Below are 19,962 nucleotides of genomic sequence, written 5' to 3'. Positions count from 1 at the left end.
TGAATTGCTTTTAAGGTAATTTTAACTACGTCAGGGGAATTAATGACTTATTCCTACTGTTTTATCTTTTCTTCTTGCCTTTTAAAGCAAATATTTATTGAGCACTTACCGAAGGCAAGATTATGGCTAAATTTTGTGTACAGAGAAGGGGACAAGAATCTTTATTTTTATTTGCCTGTATAATAAAGAAACTTGGATAAGATTTACAGGAAGCTAATATCGGAAGCTGGTTGGGAATGGGTGAAAACTGGGCAAGTTTTGGAAGGCAGGGGTGGGAGGAGATCTTTCACTATATAAAATTTTATACCTTTGGAGTTTTCAACCCAGAATGTATTTTTAATAAAAAATTAAAATAAAATCATACCCATGCATTCTTCCCAGGCTCCAGGGAAGCAGAACTGGCATTCATTGCCCCACAATTGACTTGGTTCTCTCTCTACAGCACCCTCCACCCCTGTGATCCGTGCAGAGGACTGTACCGTGTGTTGGAACACGGCCACCATCCGATGGCAGCCGGCTAATCCAGAGGCCACTGAGACCTATACTCTGGAGTATTGCAGACAGCACTCTCCGGAGGGTGAGGGCCTCAGGTAAGAATCCTTCTCCACAGGGAGACCCCACCGCTCCACAGAGAGAACCTGGGGTACCAGGAACCCAGCTCAGGGCCTAAAGTTAACCTCTGAGCTTATGCTCATAGAGGAAAAAAACTTCTGAAATCCTGCTGAGCTAATTAAATTGACTTGATTTGCAGCTCCATCACTATTCATCAGTGAACTCTAAGTTTGTAATAAAACATATGCTACAATGCAGAATAATAACTCCCTTGTAAGAAAAATATAAGTGAACATTTTTTGAGGTATATTTAATCTGAATCATTAGACAGGATTTATACATATTTTATGCTCATTTTAGTTATATTAGAATAGGTACCACCTAATTCAGAAAACAAATGGTGAGTTTGTATACAATGTAAATACGTATTTGTAATGTATAAATGTAAAATGTAAATTTGAATATCTCCATAATATATTGCTAATATTAAAGGAGCTAATTATATATATATAATCACAGAGACATACCTGTTTCTCCAAGAGCATGAAGAATCTAGAGATTTTGCAGGAAAAAAAGAAATGTAAAGCTTTCTCACTAAACTTATGAAGCTAAAATTTATCAGTAAAGGCCTGTGCATCCAATGGGCATATGGTAAATGTTAATTCATTTACTAAGGCTGTGTTGTCTTAACTCCTGCTTCATGGCAATAGGACATCTTCATGTTCCATTATGAATATTAAGACCACTATTATTAATATTTGTATTTTGATAGAGACATTTTTAGTTAAAAAAACAAATTTACTGAGATAAACTATTGTGGTAGGTTATGGGACTTAGAAATAATGGTGTGAAATTAGACAGCTTTTCAATAAAGTATATTATTAAGCTCTTATTTTCATGATCAGTCAACAACTGTTTATTTAGTTATGATGTGAGGTTTCATACAACTGAACAATAATTATAGTTTCTTTCAAGTGTGTGAAGACAAGTTTCACAAAATAATGATCAAAAGATGAATTAATGTTGAGAGGGGGATGTACGAGTAGGATGTAGGCATTTCAGCAGAAGGGAGATCAGAGTAAATGTACATCTCTGCTAACATGCCAATTGCTGAAAGGCAGGCTTCAAAACTCAGCAAATAGCTGAGAGGTGAAAGCAGGCCAGGCCAGAGGAGTGGAGGGTGGAGAGAAGGGGCAAAAGAAAAGGAAGAGGCAGAGTAGGGGAGACAGGGACAGAGACACTCAGAGGGAGAGTATAACTGACTTCTATTGAGCATTTACCACGTGCCAAGTCAGTGTCCTAGATGCCTTTATATGTGTTGCCTTATTTAACCTTCAGAAGGACTCTGACAGAAAACAGATACTTTGAGAGGGTATTCAGCTAGTGAGTGGCAATCGGGATTCAAGCCCTGCTTTGTTAGGTTTCAAAGCCCAAGCTGCTAACCTCTATTTAATGTGGCTAAGAGGAGCTCTGTACCTTTTCTACAAAAACTTCTGATGCTATGAGAACATTATGTCAAGAGTGCTGAGTCCCAGGGTAGTCTCTCCCACTCTTCTCCTCCCTCAGGGAGGAAAATCCAGTTCTCTCTGAGGAGTGTTCTGGAATGACTCATCCTTGCTATGGCATCAGTCCCCAGCTGGCATTTGCATAAATAACATCAGCACAGTTGGATTCTTAATCAGCAGAAACCTGGAAACTCTGAGACCTGGTAGCCATGCCACTGAGGGAACTGTGATGTCATCTAATAAATGTGGCTACAGGGAGCAGAGGAAGGAAAGCAGGAGGGGAGGTGGCATTCACTGAGGGCCTTCAACGTGCCAAGAACTGTGCCGAGTCTCATTTAGCCCTCTCAACCATCCTAGGAGGAAGGAAATGACCTCCATTAAATGAGGCTCAGGATGGTTAAATAATTTGGCCAAGGTGGTAAATGGTGGAGTCCTTATGCAGACTAAGTTAGCATACCTCAACAACCTGACCACTGGGAGCTATTGTGTATCCTTAGATTCCTTTGTCGCATGAAAAAACATGGATGTAAAGAGAGAATGCAGTACCATTCACAACCCCTTTGATTGATGTTTTTCCTTCCTCTGATCATTCTGGGGCCCTCAAAGCAAAAACAAATGTTTATTTGATATCAACAGTGAACAATGCATTCCAAACAAACCCTTCTATCAAAGCCAAAGAAACAAATGGCAGTTCCACTTGTAGGGGAACAATGGCCATCCACCAATTTCATAAAGACAAAAGTTGAACTTATTAAAACATAAGCCTTGTCATTAGTTTATCCTAGTTGAGACTTTGCCAGTGGGTTCATTTTTATTTTTCTCGTTGAAGGAGAGCATCTGAGAGGCTGGATAAGCAGAAGTTTATAGTTGTTATGAAACAATACAAGTATCCTTTATTATTGAATGGATATAGTCCAGCAAGTTTAGAAATGAAGGGAAATTCCACATTGCAGAGCCTTGTTGATGGTTTGGAGCTGTGTTGGAGAGGGAGCTGTTTTCCAGTTAGGTGCTAAAAGACTGGCCAGTGCCAGGAGGTGGAATGGTATGTCCAATCCACAGCCCATGGATGATTCTCCAGTCTTTGAATCACTGCTGGTCTGACAACAGATAATTTTTTGAAGCAAGCAAAATTTTGTTGGCCACAAATCACTACCCTGTTCATTTGCTAAGTCTATTGCGGATGCACCATATCAAAGTCATCCCTCAATGACTTATACCCTAGGTTGGCATCAACAGACTGTGAAATAATTCATCCTTAAGCTTGGAGGCCCAGGGCTGTAAAACTTTTTTGTATTTCTTTTGGTTCTCCAATTTAAGAGTTCGGGAGGGAAAGAAAAGTCTGCTCTTTCGGAGCGGCCATGCGTCTTAGGTCTCTTGACCATCTGGTTCTTGCAACCACTTTTAAAAAATTCCTTACAGTGTCTGATGGTTCAAAACTATAAAACATTAACTATAATCTATATTGCTCAATCTCTAAGATTTCCACTATAGACAGCTAGTCAGAAATAGAATTGATAAACAAAGAACCTCAAAATTTGATCACCACAGTCAATAAAAGCAAATAATTCCTACTTTCCCCTCTATTAGCACCGCATTCTTCACTTTGGCTTTCTGCCCAGCAGCACACAATTTGTTGTATGTCTTGGAAAGAACAGCAAGCCCAAGGGTTGTCTGATCCCACTCACTTGACTACATGGAGGGATCATTATGTAAGGTTGCAGCCTCGGTGCCTGGGACAGTGTTTGGCATATTGTAGCTACTCAATAAATATGTATTACCTGAATGGGCAAATATCAATTAGGATTGCACACATAATACTGACTCCAATAAGGAAAGTCTGAACAGCTTTGAAGATAATCTCTTATTCAAAATGGGGAAAAAACAAAACTGCCAACAAAGTAAAGAAGGATGGTGAATAAGTTAATTTTAGTGTTTGGATACTTAGCTAGGAGACAGGTCTAGTCTAAACTATAGGCTGGAAACCTTTTCATGGGTCACAGATAGTGAAGGGCACTTATAATCTTGCTTATCCATTGGTTATACAGCCCTTATTTCAGTTCTAGGTTCTATGCAAAAAACCCTATGCTAAACCAGATCCAAAAATTAATCCAGAGGCCATTGCAGGGAAGTAAGGGGATCAACAATTACTTCCTTTTTTATGTGACTCAGTTTGACTGGGAGAGGACTGGGATATTGTCTGTGTAGATACTTAATGTCTGTGTATATAAATGTCTGTTTAATGAATGAATGAGTGGATGAATGATGGGATTAGCCAATCTTTTGTGCTTGCCAAATCCAAGTCTAACTGGCTGGAATCTCTAGCATAGAAGAGAGAGAACTAAGAACTAAATGACTTCACATCTCTTTCTCCCACTCAGTCCCTGAAAAGACAGACAGCCTTAAAAGTTCTGGTCTGGAGTCGGAAGAGAAGTTGGAAGGAAATGAAAAGGATGAATAATGTGAAAACACACACACACACACACACACACACACACACACACACACACACACGGAAACATTCGTCTTCAAACCTGCATTTGTTCTCTCCCTATGATGGCCTCTAGGATATCCCGATTTAAGACCAAAGGTGCTGGCTGGTTCAGCTCCTGTGGTGGGTGTTTGAATGGAATGAGCCTGCCGTGCTCCCAAGTTCCATGACGCAGTGTCTGAAATAGCCCAGCAATTGCCTCCATTCCATAATGCTCACAGAAAACACATTTGCATATTTTTGTGTGGGGGCACCAGTGGCTCATCCCAGCAGTCGGTCCCTGTCGGGATTGGGGGTGGGCGGGAGTGACAATCCCTGGCGTGTGTGCGGGGGCTGAGGGAGCTCCTACTCACCCTTTCCTGTTTTTCTGTGAATGCTCTCCTCAGGTTGGGTGGGCTCAAAACACTTTCAAAAATTTTCCACCGCTGGGCTGTTTCCTCAGCTGTTCTGTCTCTCCTGTGTGGAGAGAAGTCAGCAGAGCTGTGGGTGGAGGAGGGAAAACTGAGAGAAATATAGCACAGCCATTAGCTGCGTGGGCTGTACAGAGAGAAGCTTTGCACGGAATGACAAATCCGTGAGACTCAATATGCCACACAAGTCGGGTGCAGTGAACTTTCTGCTCCCAAGTCCTGACAGAGACTGTGGGCTGGGAGACCCTTGGGGATATGGGGTGTTGGGCTCTGGATGCTGGGCCTGTGAGCTCACATTCCTCCTGCTTCCAGGGTGGGGGCCACATGTGGTAGGGCAGGAACAGAATTGTCTGTCACAGTTGGATGTTCCAGCTGGGGACACCTGCCGCTTCATCTGTGTAATAAGGACAAATAAGGCCAAGTTTCCTAATGCGCCTAGAGCCCGAACAAGGTGAAAAATCCCAGCATTTCTTTCTTTTTAAACAACTTTTTGCTAAGCTGCATAGGTGATGGGTGACCAATGATCAACCGCAAATGATTTGACCTTCTCTGCAACCTATGGGTAAAGGAGGCAGTCATCCTGCCCCATCCTTGCTTCGCTGGGTCACTGACATGATTGGGCCAGAGCTCATTAAGGAATTAGGACCTGGAGCTCCTCTTTATATAGTTTTGATTTCCTGCCCCGGGTGGTAACATCCCTCTGCAAGGAGCCCTTGGGAGAGTGAGTAACATGAAGATGATTTCCTTTCCACCCCCAGCATCCTTGGCATTCGGCTTTCCCTAAATTTTCCTTCCCAAATGAATCTGATTTAACTTTGATTATTTAAATCCTATATATTTCCTGGTAATATAGTAAAACCCCAGTCAATGGGATCCCAACCTGTTCCTTCAATTCTGTCTTATGTCCTGTCAATTTCCAAAAGCATTCAAGTAAAAGACCCAGACATAATGGAACCTTTAAAAATAACCCTGTAAGAATAGGAGCCAGATAAACCAGAGATGAGGAGATTGTATCAAAAAGCACAGGTTAAGAACAGTACCTCAGTGGAACATAAAATTTAAATCTGCACTTCCTGGCAGCTAAGATGAAAACAGGAGAGAGGGGGAGAGAGAAAGAGGGAGAAAGAGATTATATAACTCATCTCTTTTTAAAAAGGAAGCACAACATTTCACTAAGAGAGACAATTATATTTCTTGACATTCAGCTCGAAGATGAATTTTTCATGCAGAACTTTATATAAGGGCTATTGAACAAGATAATAGTGATTATAGTTTAGAGCAGTTTTATGAAAGATGAAAAAACATTCTCTATGTAACCATTTATAAAAATGGGATCTGAAAACATAATGTTAAATCATTATGTGTAGGCAGTTCTAAGGGACCTCAAGTAATTGTCCACATATGTAGCCTCAGAGTGGTAAAGGAGAGATTAGAGGTTCTGGAGGAACGAATGTGAATAGGCTGCTGGGATTCTCTGTCCACTGAGGCTTTGGAGGGTAACTCTAGAGAAAACAGGAATCCAGGAACCTTCTGCTGGAGTCCTTGGCTCACTTTGATTTTGTGAGAATTCTAATTACAGGAGAGCTTGAACATTTAACCCTTATGTTATGTGTCTACATTATTATGAACTAACTCGAGGCCCAGGGTACGAAATTCATGCACAGTGTGGAAGAGGGTCCCTCAGTCTGGCCTGTGCCCTCTCTCAGTCCAGGACCCCTCACTCCTTACCGCCTGCCTATTTGCTGCTCCTTACCACCCGGCTCCCTGCTCCTTAGCGCTTCTGCGGAGGTAGGAGAAGCTCCCACCACTGCCGCTGCACTTGCCAGCCGTGAGCCTGGCTTCTGGCTGAGTTGTGCTCCCCTTGTGGGAGCGCACTGACCACCAGGGGGCAGCTCTTGCATTGAGTGTCTGTCCCCTGGTGGTCAGTGCACATCATAGCCGCAGATCATTCTGCCTTAATGGTCACTTAGGCTTTTATATATACACTAGGGGCCTAGGGCATGACTTTGTGCACCTTGAAAGGAACTGTGGGCCACAAGGCTGCGGTGGGCACAAGGGTGGGTCTCGGCCCATCTTCAGCGCCCCCGCCTGGCCCCTCCCACCGTGGCCCCCAGTCCCCTGTCTGTTGGCAGCTCCACTGACGGCGCTGGCCCCGCTCGCACCCGCTGACAGCACGGAGCGATTGGGGCTGGCACCAGCAGCGGGTGTGAGCGGGGCTTGCACCATCAGCAGGTGTGAGCGGCAGCTGCTGCCCCAATCGCCCCTCAGGAGCAGGGAGAGGTGGAGAAGCCAGGAGCAGGGGGAGGTGGAGAAGCCCTGAGGGGCAATCAGGGCCGGCAGCCACCGCTCACACCCACTGATGGCGCCGAGTGATTGGGGCTGGTGCCGGGCACTGGCAGTGGGTGTGAGCAGTGGCTCTGGCACCAGAAGCAGGTGCGAGTGGGGCTGGTGCCAGCAGCAGGTGCAAGCACTGGACGTGACCATGGCATGTGGGAGCAAAGAATTTTTAGTAACCATCAGAGGCTCGCCTCGATGATGGTGACTGGCACCCCGCCTTAGTCTGGCACCCCCACTCACCTGCTCCATCATCTTGCCATAGCTGACACCTGCCATGTTCTGCACGCACCTCCTGGTGGTCAGCGCATGTCATAGCAACCGGTTGTTCAGTTGTTCGGTTGTGCTGCCATTTGGTCTATTTGCATATTAGGGTTTTATATATATAGACTAGAGGCCCGGTGCACAAAAATTTGTGCACTTGGGCGAGTCCCTCAGCCTGGCCTGCACCCTCTCGCAGTCCAGGATCCCTCGGGAGATGTCCACCTGCTGGCTTAGGCCTGCTTCCCAGGGAATCGGACCTAATCTGGCAGTTAGACATCCCTCTGGCAGCCCGGGAGCCCTCAGGGGATGTCTGACTGAAGGCTTAGGCCTGCTCCCTCGAGTTGGACATCCTTAGTGCTGTCAAGGAGGTGGGAGAGGCTCCCGCCACCGCTGCTGCGCTCACAGCCGACAGCTCGACTTGTGGCAGAGCAGAGCTCCCCTTGTGGGAGTGCACTGACCACCAGGGGGCAGCTCCTGCATTGTGCGTATGCCCCTGGTGGTCAGTGTGCATCATAGCAACCGGTCGTTCTCCCGTTAGGGTCAATTTGCATATTACCCTTTTATTATATAGGATAGTGATATTTAGGTAACACTGAGTCTCATATCCTCATTTATAAGAAGAAAAATAGTCCTGTTCAAATATGTTTGGTAACTTTTTAAAAAATAGAGAATCAATATATAAAGAATTTTCTTCCAAATCCTGATTTAACCAAAATTTTACATCTTAAACAAAAAGTTCCATATTTACTGTTTGTTTTAAGGTTTTATAAATGGCTTCCAACAGCTAGAACTGTTTAGTTAGTTTTTGTATTTAATGTTGCTTTATGTTTTCATGGATTTTTCTCCTTTTTCCTGTTTCTCCCTCCTATCCCTTTTTACCCCACACTTCTTATGATTGTTTCCCAAACCTAACTGATCACAAAAATCAACGAGGATGCTTGTTCAAGTTTAGATTCACAGGCCTCTCTTAAGAGATTTTGATTCAGAAGGTTTAATGCGCCCAGGCAGGTTTGGGAAACACTCCTTTACTAGCTGGTCCCCATAAGGCCTAGCAGTGTGCTCTGTCACAATTCACATTAAATGGTATTGACCGGCTAGCTGAATATTGGTGCTGCCAACAGGAATGCCAATAAGAGCCCACTGTGTTTTTAAAACACAATTTATCCTTGGCCATCTGTTGTGTACCGCAGCGGCAGCACCCTCCTAGGCTGCTTCCAGGGGTCAAAGCACTGGATTGCTTCATATTGTTAGTACACATGCCGCTGCCCTCCTCCAGGAGAAAGCATGCTTAGATCCAGGTGTTAGACATGGCAGTACAGAGGACAGGCATTCCTCATGGTTGCTATAGCACCTCAGGTTACCTTAAGCACATGCACATTCCTTCCCTCCATTCCACAAGTAGCTTTTTGAGAAGCTACTTTACAAAGTTCAAATTAATGTGCATTCTGCAAACATAGTCAACCAACTCCTGAACTCCTGAGCTTGTAACACAGCTCTGGAAAGAAATTATTTAATTAATTTTGGATAGATAATGTATAACATATGGTACAAATTTAAAAGATACAAAAGGGAATACAGTGAAAATGAAGTCCCATTTCTACCTGTACGTCACTTACTCAATGCTCCTCTTCAGAGGCAAATACTACCTGACTCATACTTAGCCTTTCAGATGACCTGTGCACATACAAGCCTCTATATTTTTTCAACAAATGATAGCTACTATATATATTTCTACCACCTTGCTTTTCTTGTTTAAAAATATTTTGGGGGCCCAGATGGTGTGGCTCAGTTGGTTAGAGCCTTGGAGGTGATTGATCAATGTTTCTCCCTCTCCCTTCCTCTTTCTTTAAAAATCAATAAAAACATACCCCCCAAAATTAAAAAAAAAACCCTCAGTTTAAAAAACATATATATATATATATTTCTTGGTTAGTGTCCCATATCAGTACTGATACTAGTAAAACTGCCTCATTTTAAAAACCAATTCCATTCCATTCTGTTTTAAGAATGTAATTGGAACCCAGCTAGCATGGCTCACTGATTGATTCCCAGTCAGGGCACATGCCTGAGTTGCAGGCTTGATCCCTTGTGGGGGGCATGCAGGAGGCAGCCAATCAATGATTCTCTCTCATCATTGATGTTTGTATCTCTCTTTCCCTCCTCCTTCCTCTCTTAAATCGATTTAAAAATATATATACAGAATATAATTGAATTTATTTTACCAGTTAAGAAGCATTTAACAATAAAAAAAACAATGCTATGGAAAAAACCTTGTGCATGTATCATTTCACACATGTCTAAGTATGTCTGTAGGATAAATTCCTAGCAGTAGAATGACTGGTTAAAAGCTATATACATTTTGAATTTTGGTAGATATTATCAAACTGTCTCCATAGTGTCTGTAGGTGTTTATTGTCCAGCTAGCAGCACATAAGAGTGCTTGGTTCTTCACACCTTGCCTATGGGGTGTGATAAAACTTTTGGTCATTGACAATTTGATAAGTAGAAAATAGACTCTTATTATAATTTAATTGTGTATTTCTATTATTAGGTTGAACATTTTTTTGTATGTTTTGGAGCCATGTGCTTCCTTTCGATGAACTGTTCAATTTCTTTACAAATTTTTTCCTGTTGAATGTAGAAATTTTTCTTATTGATTGGGAGTTAGCCTTATCTATGATATGAGTTGCAAATACTTTTCCCATGCATATTTTGTAATGTTAATTTAGTTGAACTTAGAAATCTCTTTTTAAAGTAGCTTTTAGTTTTTAAACTAAAAATTTAAGACATTTAAAAATTTCTCTCTCTCTCTCTGTCTCTCTGTCTCTCTGTTTCTCTCTCTCTCTCTCTCTTTATCTATATATATATATATATATATATATATATGTGTATATATGTATATATATATACATATATATATGTGTGTGTGTGTGTATATATGTGTGTGTATATATATATATATATATATATATATATATATATATATATGTATTATATATATACTACATTCCATGTTCTTTGTTTTCAATTATTCCATTTAAAAAATCAATTTTTATAGTTTGGAATTTATTTCAGTAGGGAATTAAACTTTTTCTTTTTTTTTAAGGATGGCTAGCCAGCTGTCCCAGCAAGAAACCCCATCATTTTTCCTTCTGATTTGAAACATTTTCCTTGTTATATAACTACTAGAGGCCCAGTGTGCGATTAAAATCACATGAGGAGGCGCCCTGCCTCCCACCACTGCAAGGAGGTGCCCCACCTCCTGCCTCCTCGCACGGCCACCCTTGCACGCCTTGCTGTGCACTCAGCCTCTTGCTGATCCGTCGTTACGGCATGATGTCATGACGACCATTAGCATATTAGCTCTTATTATATAGGATGTGTTGTCTCTATAGTCTTGACCTTTATAATCTGTTCCATTGATCTATGTATTTGTGTTCTATACAATTTTCATCATAATGACTTTATAATTTAGAATACCTAGTAGGTTAGGTTGCTTCTTCATGACTCCCCCCGCCCCCCATTTGCTAGTTACTTTAGAATTATATTGTGATTCTGAATCTGGAAACTCCCTGCCCTTGAAAATTTAATATTTTAAAAGATCATGTTAAATTGATAGATTAACTTAGGGAGAATTGAAATTTTGGTGATGTTACATTTTCCTATCCAGGAACTGATATGCCTTCCTTTTATTCAATTCATTTGTGTGTTTTCCCTCAGTATCATCTTTAAAGTAATTTTTTATATAAATCATATGCATTTTTGTTATATTTGCCACTACTCCTTTTTATTATTACAGTTGACATAAAATATTATATTTTGTATAATATAGTACTACAAATATATATTTTTATTTTCACAACATAACAATTCAGTATTTACATACCCTGCTAAAGTGATAACCATGATAAGTCTAATAACCATCTGCCACTGTACAAAGGTATTATGATATTATTGACTATATTCCCTATCCTATGTTGTATGTTACATCCTAGTGACTTATTTATTTTACAACTGGAAGTTTGTACCTTTTAATTATCCTCATCTTTTCTTTAAAAAAAAATTTTATTGATTTTTTACAGAGAGGAAGGGAGAGGGAGAGAGAGTTAGAAACATTGATGAGAGAGAAACATCAATCAGCTGCCTCCTACACACCCCCTACTGGGGATGTGCCCATAACCAAGGTACATGCCCTTGACCAGAATCGAACCTGGGACCCTTGAGTCCATAGGCTGATGCTCTATCCACTGAGCCAAACCAGTTAGGGCTCTCCTCATCTTTTCATCCAGCCTCACCCCCAACCCCTCTGGCAGCCATTACTTTGTTCTCTGGATCTATGAGTCTGTTTCTGTTTTGCTTTGTTTGTTTGTTGTTGTTTTTTTAGATTCCACAAGTAAGTGAAATCATAGGGTATTTATCTTCCTCTGCCTGACTTATTTCACTTAGCATAAAACCCTCCAGGTACATCCATGTTGTTACAAATGACAAAATTTTATTCTTTTTTATGGCTAACTAATATTCCATATATATATACATATATAGAAAGATATAGATAGATATAGATGTAGATATAGATATAGATATAGATATAACTATAGATATAGATATAGATATAGATATAGATATAGATATAGATATATCACATCTTCTTTATCTGTTCAACTATCAGTGGACATCTAAGTGGCTTCCATATCTTGGCTATTATAAATGATACTGCAATGAACATAGGGATGCATATATCTTTTCACATTACTGTTTTATTTATTTTTTGATAAATACCCAGAAATGGAATTGCAGAGGGTCTATGGTAGTTCTGTTTTTAATTTTTTGAGGAACCTCCCTACTGTTTTCCATAGTGGCTGCACCAGTTTATAATTCCACCAACAATGCACAAGAGTTTCTTTTCTCCATATCCTTGCCAACACTTGTTATTTGTTGATTTTTTTATAATAACTCTTCTAACAGGTGTAAGATGATAGCTCATTGTGGGTTTGATTTGCATTTCCCTGATGATTAGTGACACTGAGCATCTTTTCATGTGTCTGTCAGCCATCTGTATGTCTTCTTTGGGGTAACGTTTATTTGGGCTTCTGTCCATTTTCTAAGCAGATAGTTTCCTTTTTTGAGTTATGTTGAGTTGTCTGAGTTCTTTATATATATATCAGATATATCATTTGCACATATTTTCTTCCATTCAGTAGGTTGTCTTTTCATTCTGTTGATGGTTTCCTTCACTGTGCAAAAGCTTTTTAGTTTAATGTTGCCCCATTCTTTTATTTTTGCTTTTGTAGCTCTTGCCTGAGAAGATATACACAAAAAATACTGCTAAGAATTATGTCAGAATTTGCTGCTTATGTTTTCTTCTAGGAGTTTTATGATTTCAGGTCTTACATTTAAGTCTTTAATCCATTTTGAGTTTATGCTTGTATATGATGTAAGAAATGGTCCTGTTTTCATTTTTGGCATGTGTTTGTCCAGTTTTCCCAACACCATTTATTGAAGAGACTGGCTTCCCCATTGTATATTCTTGCCTCCTTTTTTGAAGATTAATTGACCATACAGGTGTGGGTTTATTTCTGGACTCTATTCTGTTCCATTAACCTATGTGGCTGTTTTTGTGCCTATACCGTACTGTTTTTGTTCTTTTTTTTTTTTTTTTTTTTTTTGCCACCTCATTCTTTGGCTAACATTCCAAAGTTTTTTCTTTATTTTTCATAGTTTTCTTATTAACAAATAATCGTTTTTCCTGAGTAAGATTATTAAAAAGTTAACCCTCTACCAGAAGTGTAAAGACAAATAAAATGTAGACTCACAATACAAATTTATTAGTATTATTATTTTAAATCCTCACTGAGGATATTTTTCCATTGATTTTTAGAGAGAGTGGGAGGGGGAGAGACACACAGAGAGAAATATAAATGTGAGAGAGACACATCGATTGGTTGTCTCCTGCACACGCCCCGACGAGGGCCCAGGCTGGGGAAGAGCCTACAACCGAGGTATGTGCCCTTGACTGGACTCAAACCCAGGACCCTTCAGTCCGCAGGCCAGCACTCTATCCACTGAGCAAAACCGACTAGGGCTCACAATACTCTGTAGTACAGTAATTATATGCTTCAGTCCATAAACATATCCCGCATTGCAGGAGCCCCATGTTGGGCTGCCAGTTGCGAGTGTCCCCCCCCACCCCCACGTCCCGCAGGGTTCAGGGTTCAGGGTTCAGGTTCAGGATTCGGGCTCTGGAGGAGGCCGCACACAAATGAAAGAGACTAGACAAGAAAATATTAATTTGGGAATTGGGAGCCAGGCAGAAGCCCAAGAGAGGACTACGCTTTGCTCTGGCCTTGCCATCCTTTTTATTCAGGTCTGGGGTACACCCATAGCCCTTAGGCAGGCAATTCCAATAATAGCTCGATGATAGCCCATCAGCAAGGATTTACATAAGACTAAAAGGTGGAAGTTGCTTCAGCTACCTTTGTCTTGACTAAACAGTGGGTGTATGGCTCTGACCCTTGCCAGAGCCTCAAGGTTGACCAGCCTTCCGGACTCCTTGTCCACCTCTTTCTGCCAATGAAGGCCATGGGCAGCTTCCAACACTGCATCGGTTGTGTTGCTAGGGAAAACATGAGCAAAATCTATCATTCCCACTTCTACTTCTGTAATCTTTTGGCAACCAGTGGGAAGATGGTAGAAAGTCTTTTCCAGTTGGGAAAGTATATTTCTGTTTAAATGTTCCTGTGACAAACTTCTCCACCTATTGACTTGCTATATATTTTCAACTTTCAATGAAGTCTGACTGTGATGTGTTTTTGAATACATTTTTCTGTGATGACCATACATCTTGGATAAGCTTTATGTCTACTATTTTTCCATCCATTGTGGAACTTAACACTTGAAAGTTATTATTGTACTCCAGAATGTCTGTGTCTGAGAGTTGTCCTTTGGACAAAAAACATTTCTGCCAAAGTTCTGTCGTTTGATTTTGTAGAGGTTGGCTCAGTTGAACCTTCATAAACAAACAGTAATGAACTCACATAAAAGTTAAGCTGCTCCTGGCTTTTCAAACGACTGCAGAGTACTCTCAATCTTCTGAATACTGGCAGCAACAGCATCTTTTTTTTTTTTTTTAAAGCAGAATCCATTATGAAAAAAACCTGGAAACTCCATCCTTTAGTTTCTTTTGTTAGGCTTCTTCCATAGTGCTGGTTTTGTGTCTCATAGCTATCAGAATGAACATGATAAACTCCCGTGCCGCACACCAAGAACGCAATCTCTGAGTACTTGCCTACCTGTTGCTGAATCTTCTCAGATAACGCAAAAGAATCATACCTTTTTTTGCCCTATCTCTACATCCACTATACAGGGATTATTAAATCTATGGGTCACATCTTCAAGGTTTAGGTATAAATCATTTGGCACAGTGGGAGGTGACCAGATGCCATAATATTTTGGCAAAAATTTTCAAAGCTCTAAATCATATTATAGCATTCTAGCTCCCTTATTGGACCCCTTGGAGGTGGCTGTAGCTGTTTCAAAACTGTGCCATCTGGATGTTGCATGATACCCACTTTGTCCTTCCTGTACATGTGCCCAGCCACCTGATGTCAGCCATAGAGGAAGTGGAGCCTGCCGCTGCTGTTTTCAGGGTGCTCTCAGAGATGGCCTCGCTTGCTGGGTGGGGTTGGCCACCCAGGTGGGGCACACATTTCTGGGGAGCTGGGTGCTTCAGGCAAAGTGGGGATGAAGACCAGCTGGTGTGGCTCAGTGGTTGAGTGTTGACCTATGAACCAGGAGGTCACAATTCAATTCCCAGTCAGGGCACATGACTGGGTTGCAGGCTCGATCCCCAGTGTGGGGCGTGCAGGGGGCAGATGATCAATAATTCTCTCTCATCATTGATGTTTCTCTCCCCCACAAACACACACACCTTCCTCTCTGAAATCAATAAAAAATAAATATTTTTTTAAAAATTGGGGATGGAGTCTCCATTGCCAGAGAGCTGAAGTGGCAGGTGCAGCTTTGAAGGGCAAGAAAAAAAAAAAATAGGGCGAGTGAAAGGGCACAGGAGAATAGGGGTTGGGTTTCTCCAGCTAGGTGCTAAGGCCCATGACACCACTGCTCTGCTGCCTAGGCCACCAGGCCCAGTACAACCCTGGAGAGATAGAACTGAGCTCTCAGCTGAGGAGCGCTGAGGTGGGCACCTATTGCTCCCCTTCCATACTGTTTGATTACTATAGCTTTTTAGTATGGTTTTAAATCCATGAGTGTGATACTCAACCTTGTTCTTCTTTCTCTAGCTTGCTTTGGCTATTTGGGATCTTTGTGGTGCCACTATTTAAATAAGTGTTTCTCTTGTTTCATCTTTATTTAGATACTAGAGGCCCGGTGCACAAAATTTGTGCATGGGTAGGGTCTCTAGGCCTGGCTGGTGATCAGGGCCAATCGGGGCCTTCTGGCTGCTGGGGCCTTCCTTCCCTGGCTGCTGGCTGCCAGCCAAGGCCTTCCTTCGTTCTGCGCCATCCCCTGGTGGTCAGCACACATTATAGCAAGCAATTGAACTCCTGGTCTCCTCATGGAACTCCCGATGGGATAATTTGCATATTAAGCTTTTATATATATAGATTTGTATATGACGGCTTTTGATTTCTTTCTTTTTAAAAAATTTATTTTTTTTAATGTTACATGCAATAAAAGTATTTCAAGAAAAACGATCTTAGATATAATAATGTTATATGCAATAAACATTAATATCTCAACAAAAACGATTTTAAATATGATAATGTTACATACAAAGAATACCAATTATTCAAGAAAAATGATCTTACATATAATAATATTACATGCAATAAACATTAATATTTCAAGAATAAGAGGATTTTAAGTATAATAATATTACCAAAACTGTACTAACATAGTATGATATCACAAAAGTTATAGGAAATATTAAAAATCTGCAAATAATAGGATTACTTCTATTATATTCTAGAATATTTTCCCCCCCTCTGGCTCTATTTTTGTTCATCAGTTTATGTTGTTCATTATATTCCACAAATGAGTGAGATCATATGATATTTATCTTTCGCCAACTGGGTTATTTTGCTTAGCATGATGCTTTTAAAGTCTGTTTTGTTGGATGTGAGTATTGCTACTCCAGCTTTTTTTTCTTTTCTTTTCCATTTGCATGGAAAATTTTTTTCCATCTCTTCACTTTCATTCTGTTTGTGTCTTTTGTTTTGAGATTGGTCTCTTGTAGACAGCACATAGTTGGGTCATGTTTTTGTATCCATTCAGCTACCCTACACCTTTTGATTGGAACATTTAATCCATTTACATTTAGGGTTATTATTGAGAGGTACTTTTTTTAGCCATTTTAATTCTGTATGGCTAGGTTTCTCTCTCTGTTCCTTCTCAGCAATCCCTTTAGCATTTCTTGTAATGCTGGCTTGGTGGTGATAAACTCCTTTCGCCTTTTTTTTGTCTGGGAAGCTCTTTATTTGACCGTCTATTTTGAATGATAGCCTTGCTGGATATAGTAATCTTGGTCTCTCAGATCCTTGCTTTCCATTACTTTGAGTACTTCATGCCATTTCCTTCTGGCCTATAGAGTTTCTAATGAGAAATCAGGTGTCAGCCTTATGATTTCTTATATTAGTTTCACACCTAGCCATCTTACTGAATTTTCTTATGTAAACCTTTTTCAGGTGATTTTCTTGAGTTTTCTAGATAAAAAAAAAAAAAAAATCATATAATCTGCAAATGGTAACTATTTTACCTCCTGTCTCCAAATTTGTTTTAACCTCATGTCTGTCTCCCTGACTCAATGGGAATGCTTTCAGTATTTTCCCATTAAGCATTGGTTCTCTAATTTTTTACTTCATAAAGATCCTTTTTAATTCCCAGGTAAAATGATTCTTGCTCCATTGTCCATAGTTAGTTGTGGCAAACTTTTTGATCATTCCTTGCAAAAACTAAAGAATGAAAGGGCTCAAGCTAGAAAGGTGTTCATTATATTGGGCAGATATCAGCTTCCTCCTAGCTTCCACTCATTTGCCTTCTGGAAACAAACAAACAAAAAAGAGAAGAGGAGATCAGACTCATTCAGGAGACAGTAGGTTGGTCTCTTATTTAAATTGTTTCTCTCTGCTTCATAGCATTGGAGTTTAACAAATGTCCTTTGTCCTCCCAGTGGAGAGAGTTGAGAGTTCTTTGAAGATTTGCTGGGCACAGAGCTCTGTGGTTGGATATTTGTTAAACTCCAATGCTATGAAGCAGAGAGAAACAATTTAAATAAGAGACCAACCTAATGTGCTTATGCTCCACCAGCAATCAGCTAATTTGCTGATGACTCCGGGTTTCTTCCTTGTCCTGGCATTCCTGGAAACTACACATATAAAGACATCCTTTTGCACCACACTATGGAACTTGTAGGGAGAATTTCACACTTATGACCCAAAGTGAGACCAATTGAGTTATATTTCTTCTTGTCTTTTGGATTTTATTATTGGCTCTAGACTTCCAACAGTCAGATCAGTCATATTACTGATAAGGCTAAAATCCCTTCTTATCTAAGCACCAACAACTTGTTGTGGTTTCATCAGCTGTCTGGTCACTTACCTTAATCAGGATATGCTGTGAATTTTAATTCTGTAAACTGCAAGCTCATTATAAGTCATGTGAATTTGGTTGTAATTATAACAAGTGTTTGTTTTTGAAATTTTTAAAGATTATACTCTATGGGAGGGTGCCACTCTTCAGTTTTCAAATTCAAAAATTTTTTGAAGTATTTATTCGGCTAAAAAGCAGGGACAGCTGACATGAAGACTTTTGTGACATGTAAGTGAGATCAGACAAAATAAATAGACATGGAAACGAACCATTTGTTATTTAAGCTGTTTTGCTTTGTTCTTGGTTCTTGAGCATAAGATGGCAACTTATAAACAATAAAACACTACCACATTTTGTATTGCTTTCATTTTCATGCCCGGTGCTTCTATTTCACATATTCAGTGAGGGCATTGTACATATATGTCAAGTCTGCATGACCTGCTTTCTGGCACTGAAAGCAGGATCTGATCCTATAGTTGGCTTAAGTACCTTGTAAACCTTTAGTCTTTAAATAAGTGATAAGACATAGCATGCAGTTGAATATATATATATATATATAATTTTCTCCTTGACAGACTTTATAAAACATAAGAGCAAACACTTACCCCCCAAAACAGCATCCTTGGCATTTAACAACCACATTGTTACAAAATGAAGTCCGTATATTCTATGTAGTTTCTAGACATGAAATTTCCTCATTTATCTTTGCCACTTCCGCCTCTGGCAGAGACAGGGCCTATGCACATGATAAGTAATCAATAAATATTTACTTAATGAGTGGATGAAGTCTGAAATTCAGTTCAGACCCCAATGTGCTTGAGACAATAATTTTATTGCTTACTATAATTAATGTATATTTAAAGCATCTCTTCCGTCATCAATTCAAATAAAATAAGCAATACATCTACCCCAGAATAATATTCTGGATATTAGTTGGGAATTAAATTCTCAGTCATAGGACATTTTTTATTAATTAACTGAAGCACAGTTAGTTGTCATTGGACATGTGGCTCAATTACATGGATCCATTCTCAGCACATCTAAAGATAGTACGCTCCCAAAGGTTCTGGTCAGGTGGTAGATTCTGAAATAACCACCAGTAACATTTGAGGGGTTTATACTGACCTTTTCCAGCCACGGGCACTAAATAGAAGATGTACAAATAGACCCAGGCTCCTTCTGAGGAACACAATGGAGTTTTTGTGCTTTTAGAAATGGTGGTGGTTGGGGGATTGTTATTCTATAGAGATTTTATGCTCTTAAAAATTTCCATATTAATTTGTTTTTTGAGTCGATAATACTTTTTATTTTTCCTGGTTTTTCATTTTATTCTCTAAGGTAGGTAGTGAGAAGTGAAATAAATCAACAGAGGTAGAAATAACCTGAAAAAAAAAAATCTATCTGTGGATGAATAGTGGCCACTCTTTGATTCTAAACCTTTTGTGGTATGCTCATTAATAACAAAACAAACAGAAAGTAATATAAGAACAAACAAAGCAAGCAAACAGATTAAAAACAAACAAACCTATCCTTCTGAGGATGAACATGAAAACTATTATATTGTAGTTTTCTTTTCTTTTAAAAAAATTCTTTATTGTTGAAAGTATTACATATGTCCCCTTTCCCCCCCCCCCCCCATTGTCCTCTCCCAGCCTGCCCCTACCCCCTAAACCTGCCTTCACCACTCCAGAAGGAAGAGCAATTTTGTGCTTTATTTATAAACTAGAGGCCCAGTGCATGAAATTCATGCACTGGGGGCAGGGGGGGGGGGGGGGCCCTCAGCCCAGCCTGCACCCTCTCCAAT

At 40.2% G+C, this 19,962-nt stretch overlaps 1 protein-coding gene and 1 pseudogene across 1 annotated transcript in view; one reads left to right on the top strand and one right to left on the bottom strand.

The window, feature by feature from the left end:
• CMYA5 (cardiomyopathy associated 5) overlaps positions 1-19,962 on the top strand; it is a 93,126-nt gene that overhangs the window by 62,849 nt on the left and 10,315 nt on the right. The window contains exon 9 of the mRNA XM_008161980.3: positions 443-590. Coding sequence (XP_008160202.2) covers positions 443-590 — 148 coding nt within the window. The remainder of the gene's footprint in view (positions 1-442; positions 591-19,962) is intronic.
• LOC129148658 (inositol polyphosphate multikinase-like) lies at positions 5,346-17,474 on the bottom strand (annotated as a pseudogene).

Source organism: Eptesicus fuscus, chromosome 4, assembly GCF_027574615.1.
Source record: "Eptesicus fuscus isolate TK198812 chromosome 4, DD_ASM_mEF_20220401, whole genome shotgun sequence".
Classification (NCBI taxonomy): Eukaryota; Metazoa; Chordata; class Mammalia; order Chiroptera; family Vespertilionidae; genus Eptesicus; species Eptesicus fuscus.
The sequence above is the reverse complement of the archived record's forward strand: the minus strand, read 5'-3'. Positions and strand labels throughout refer to the sequence as shown.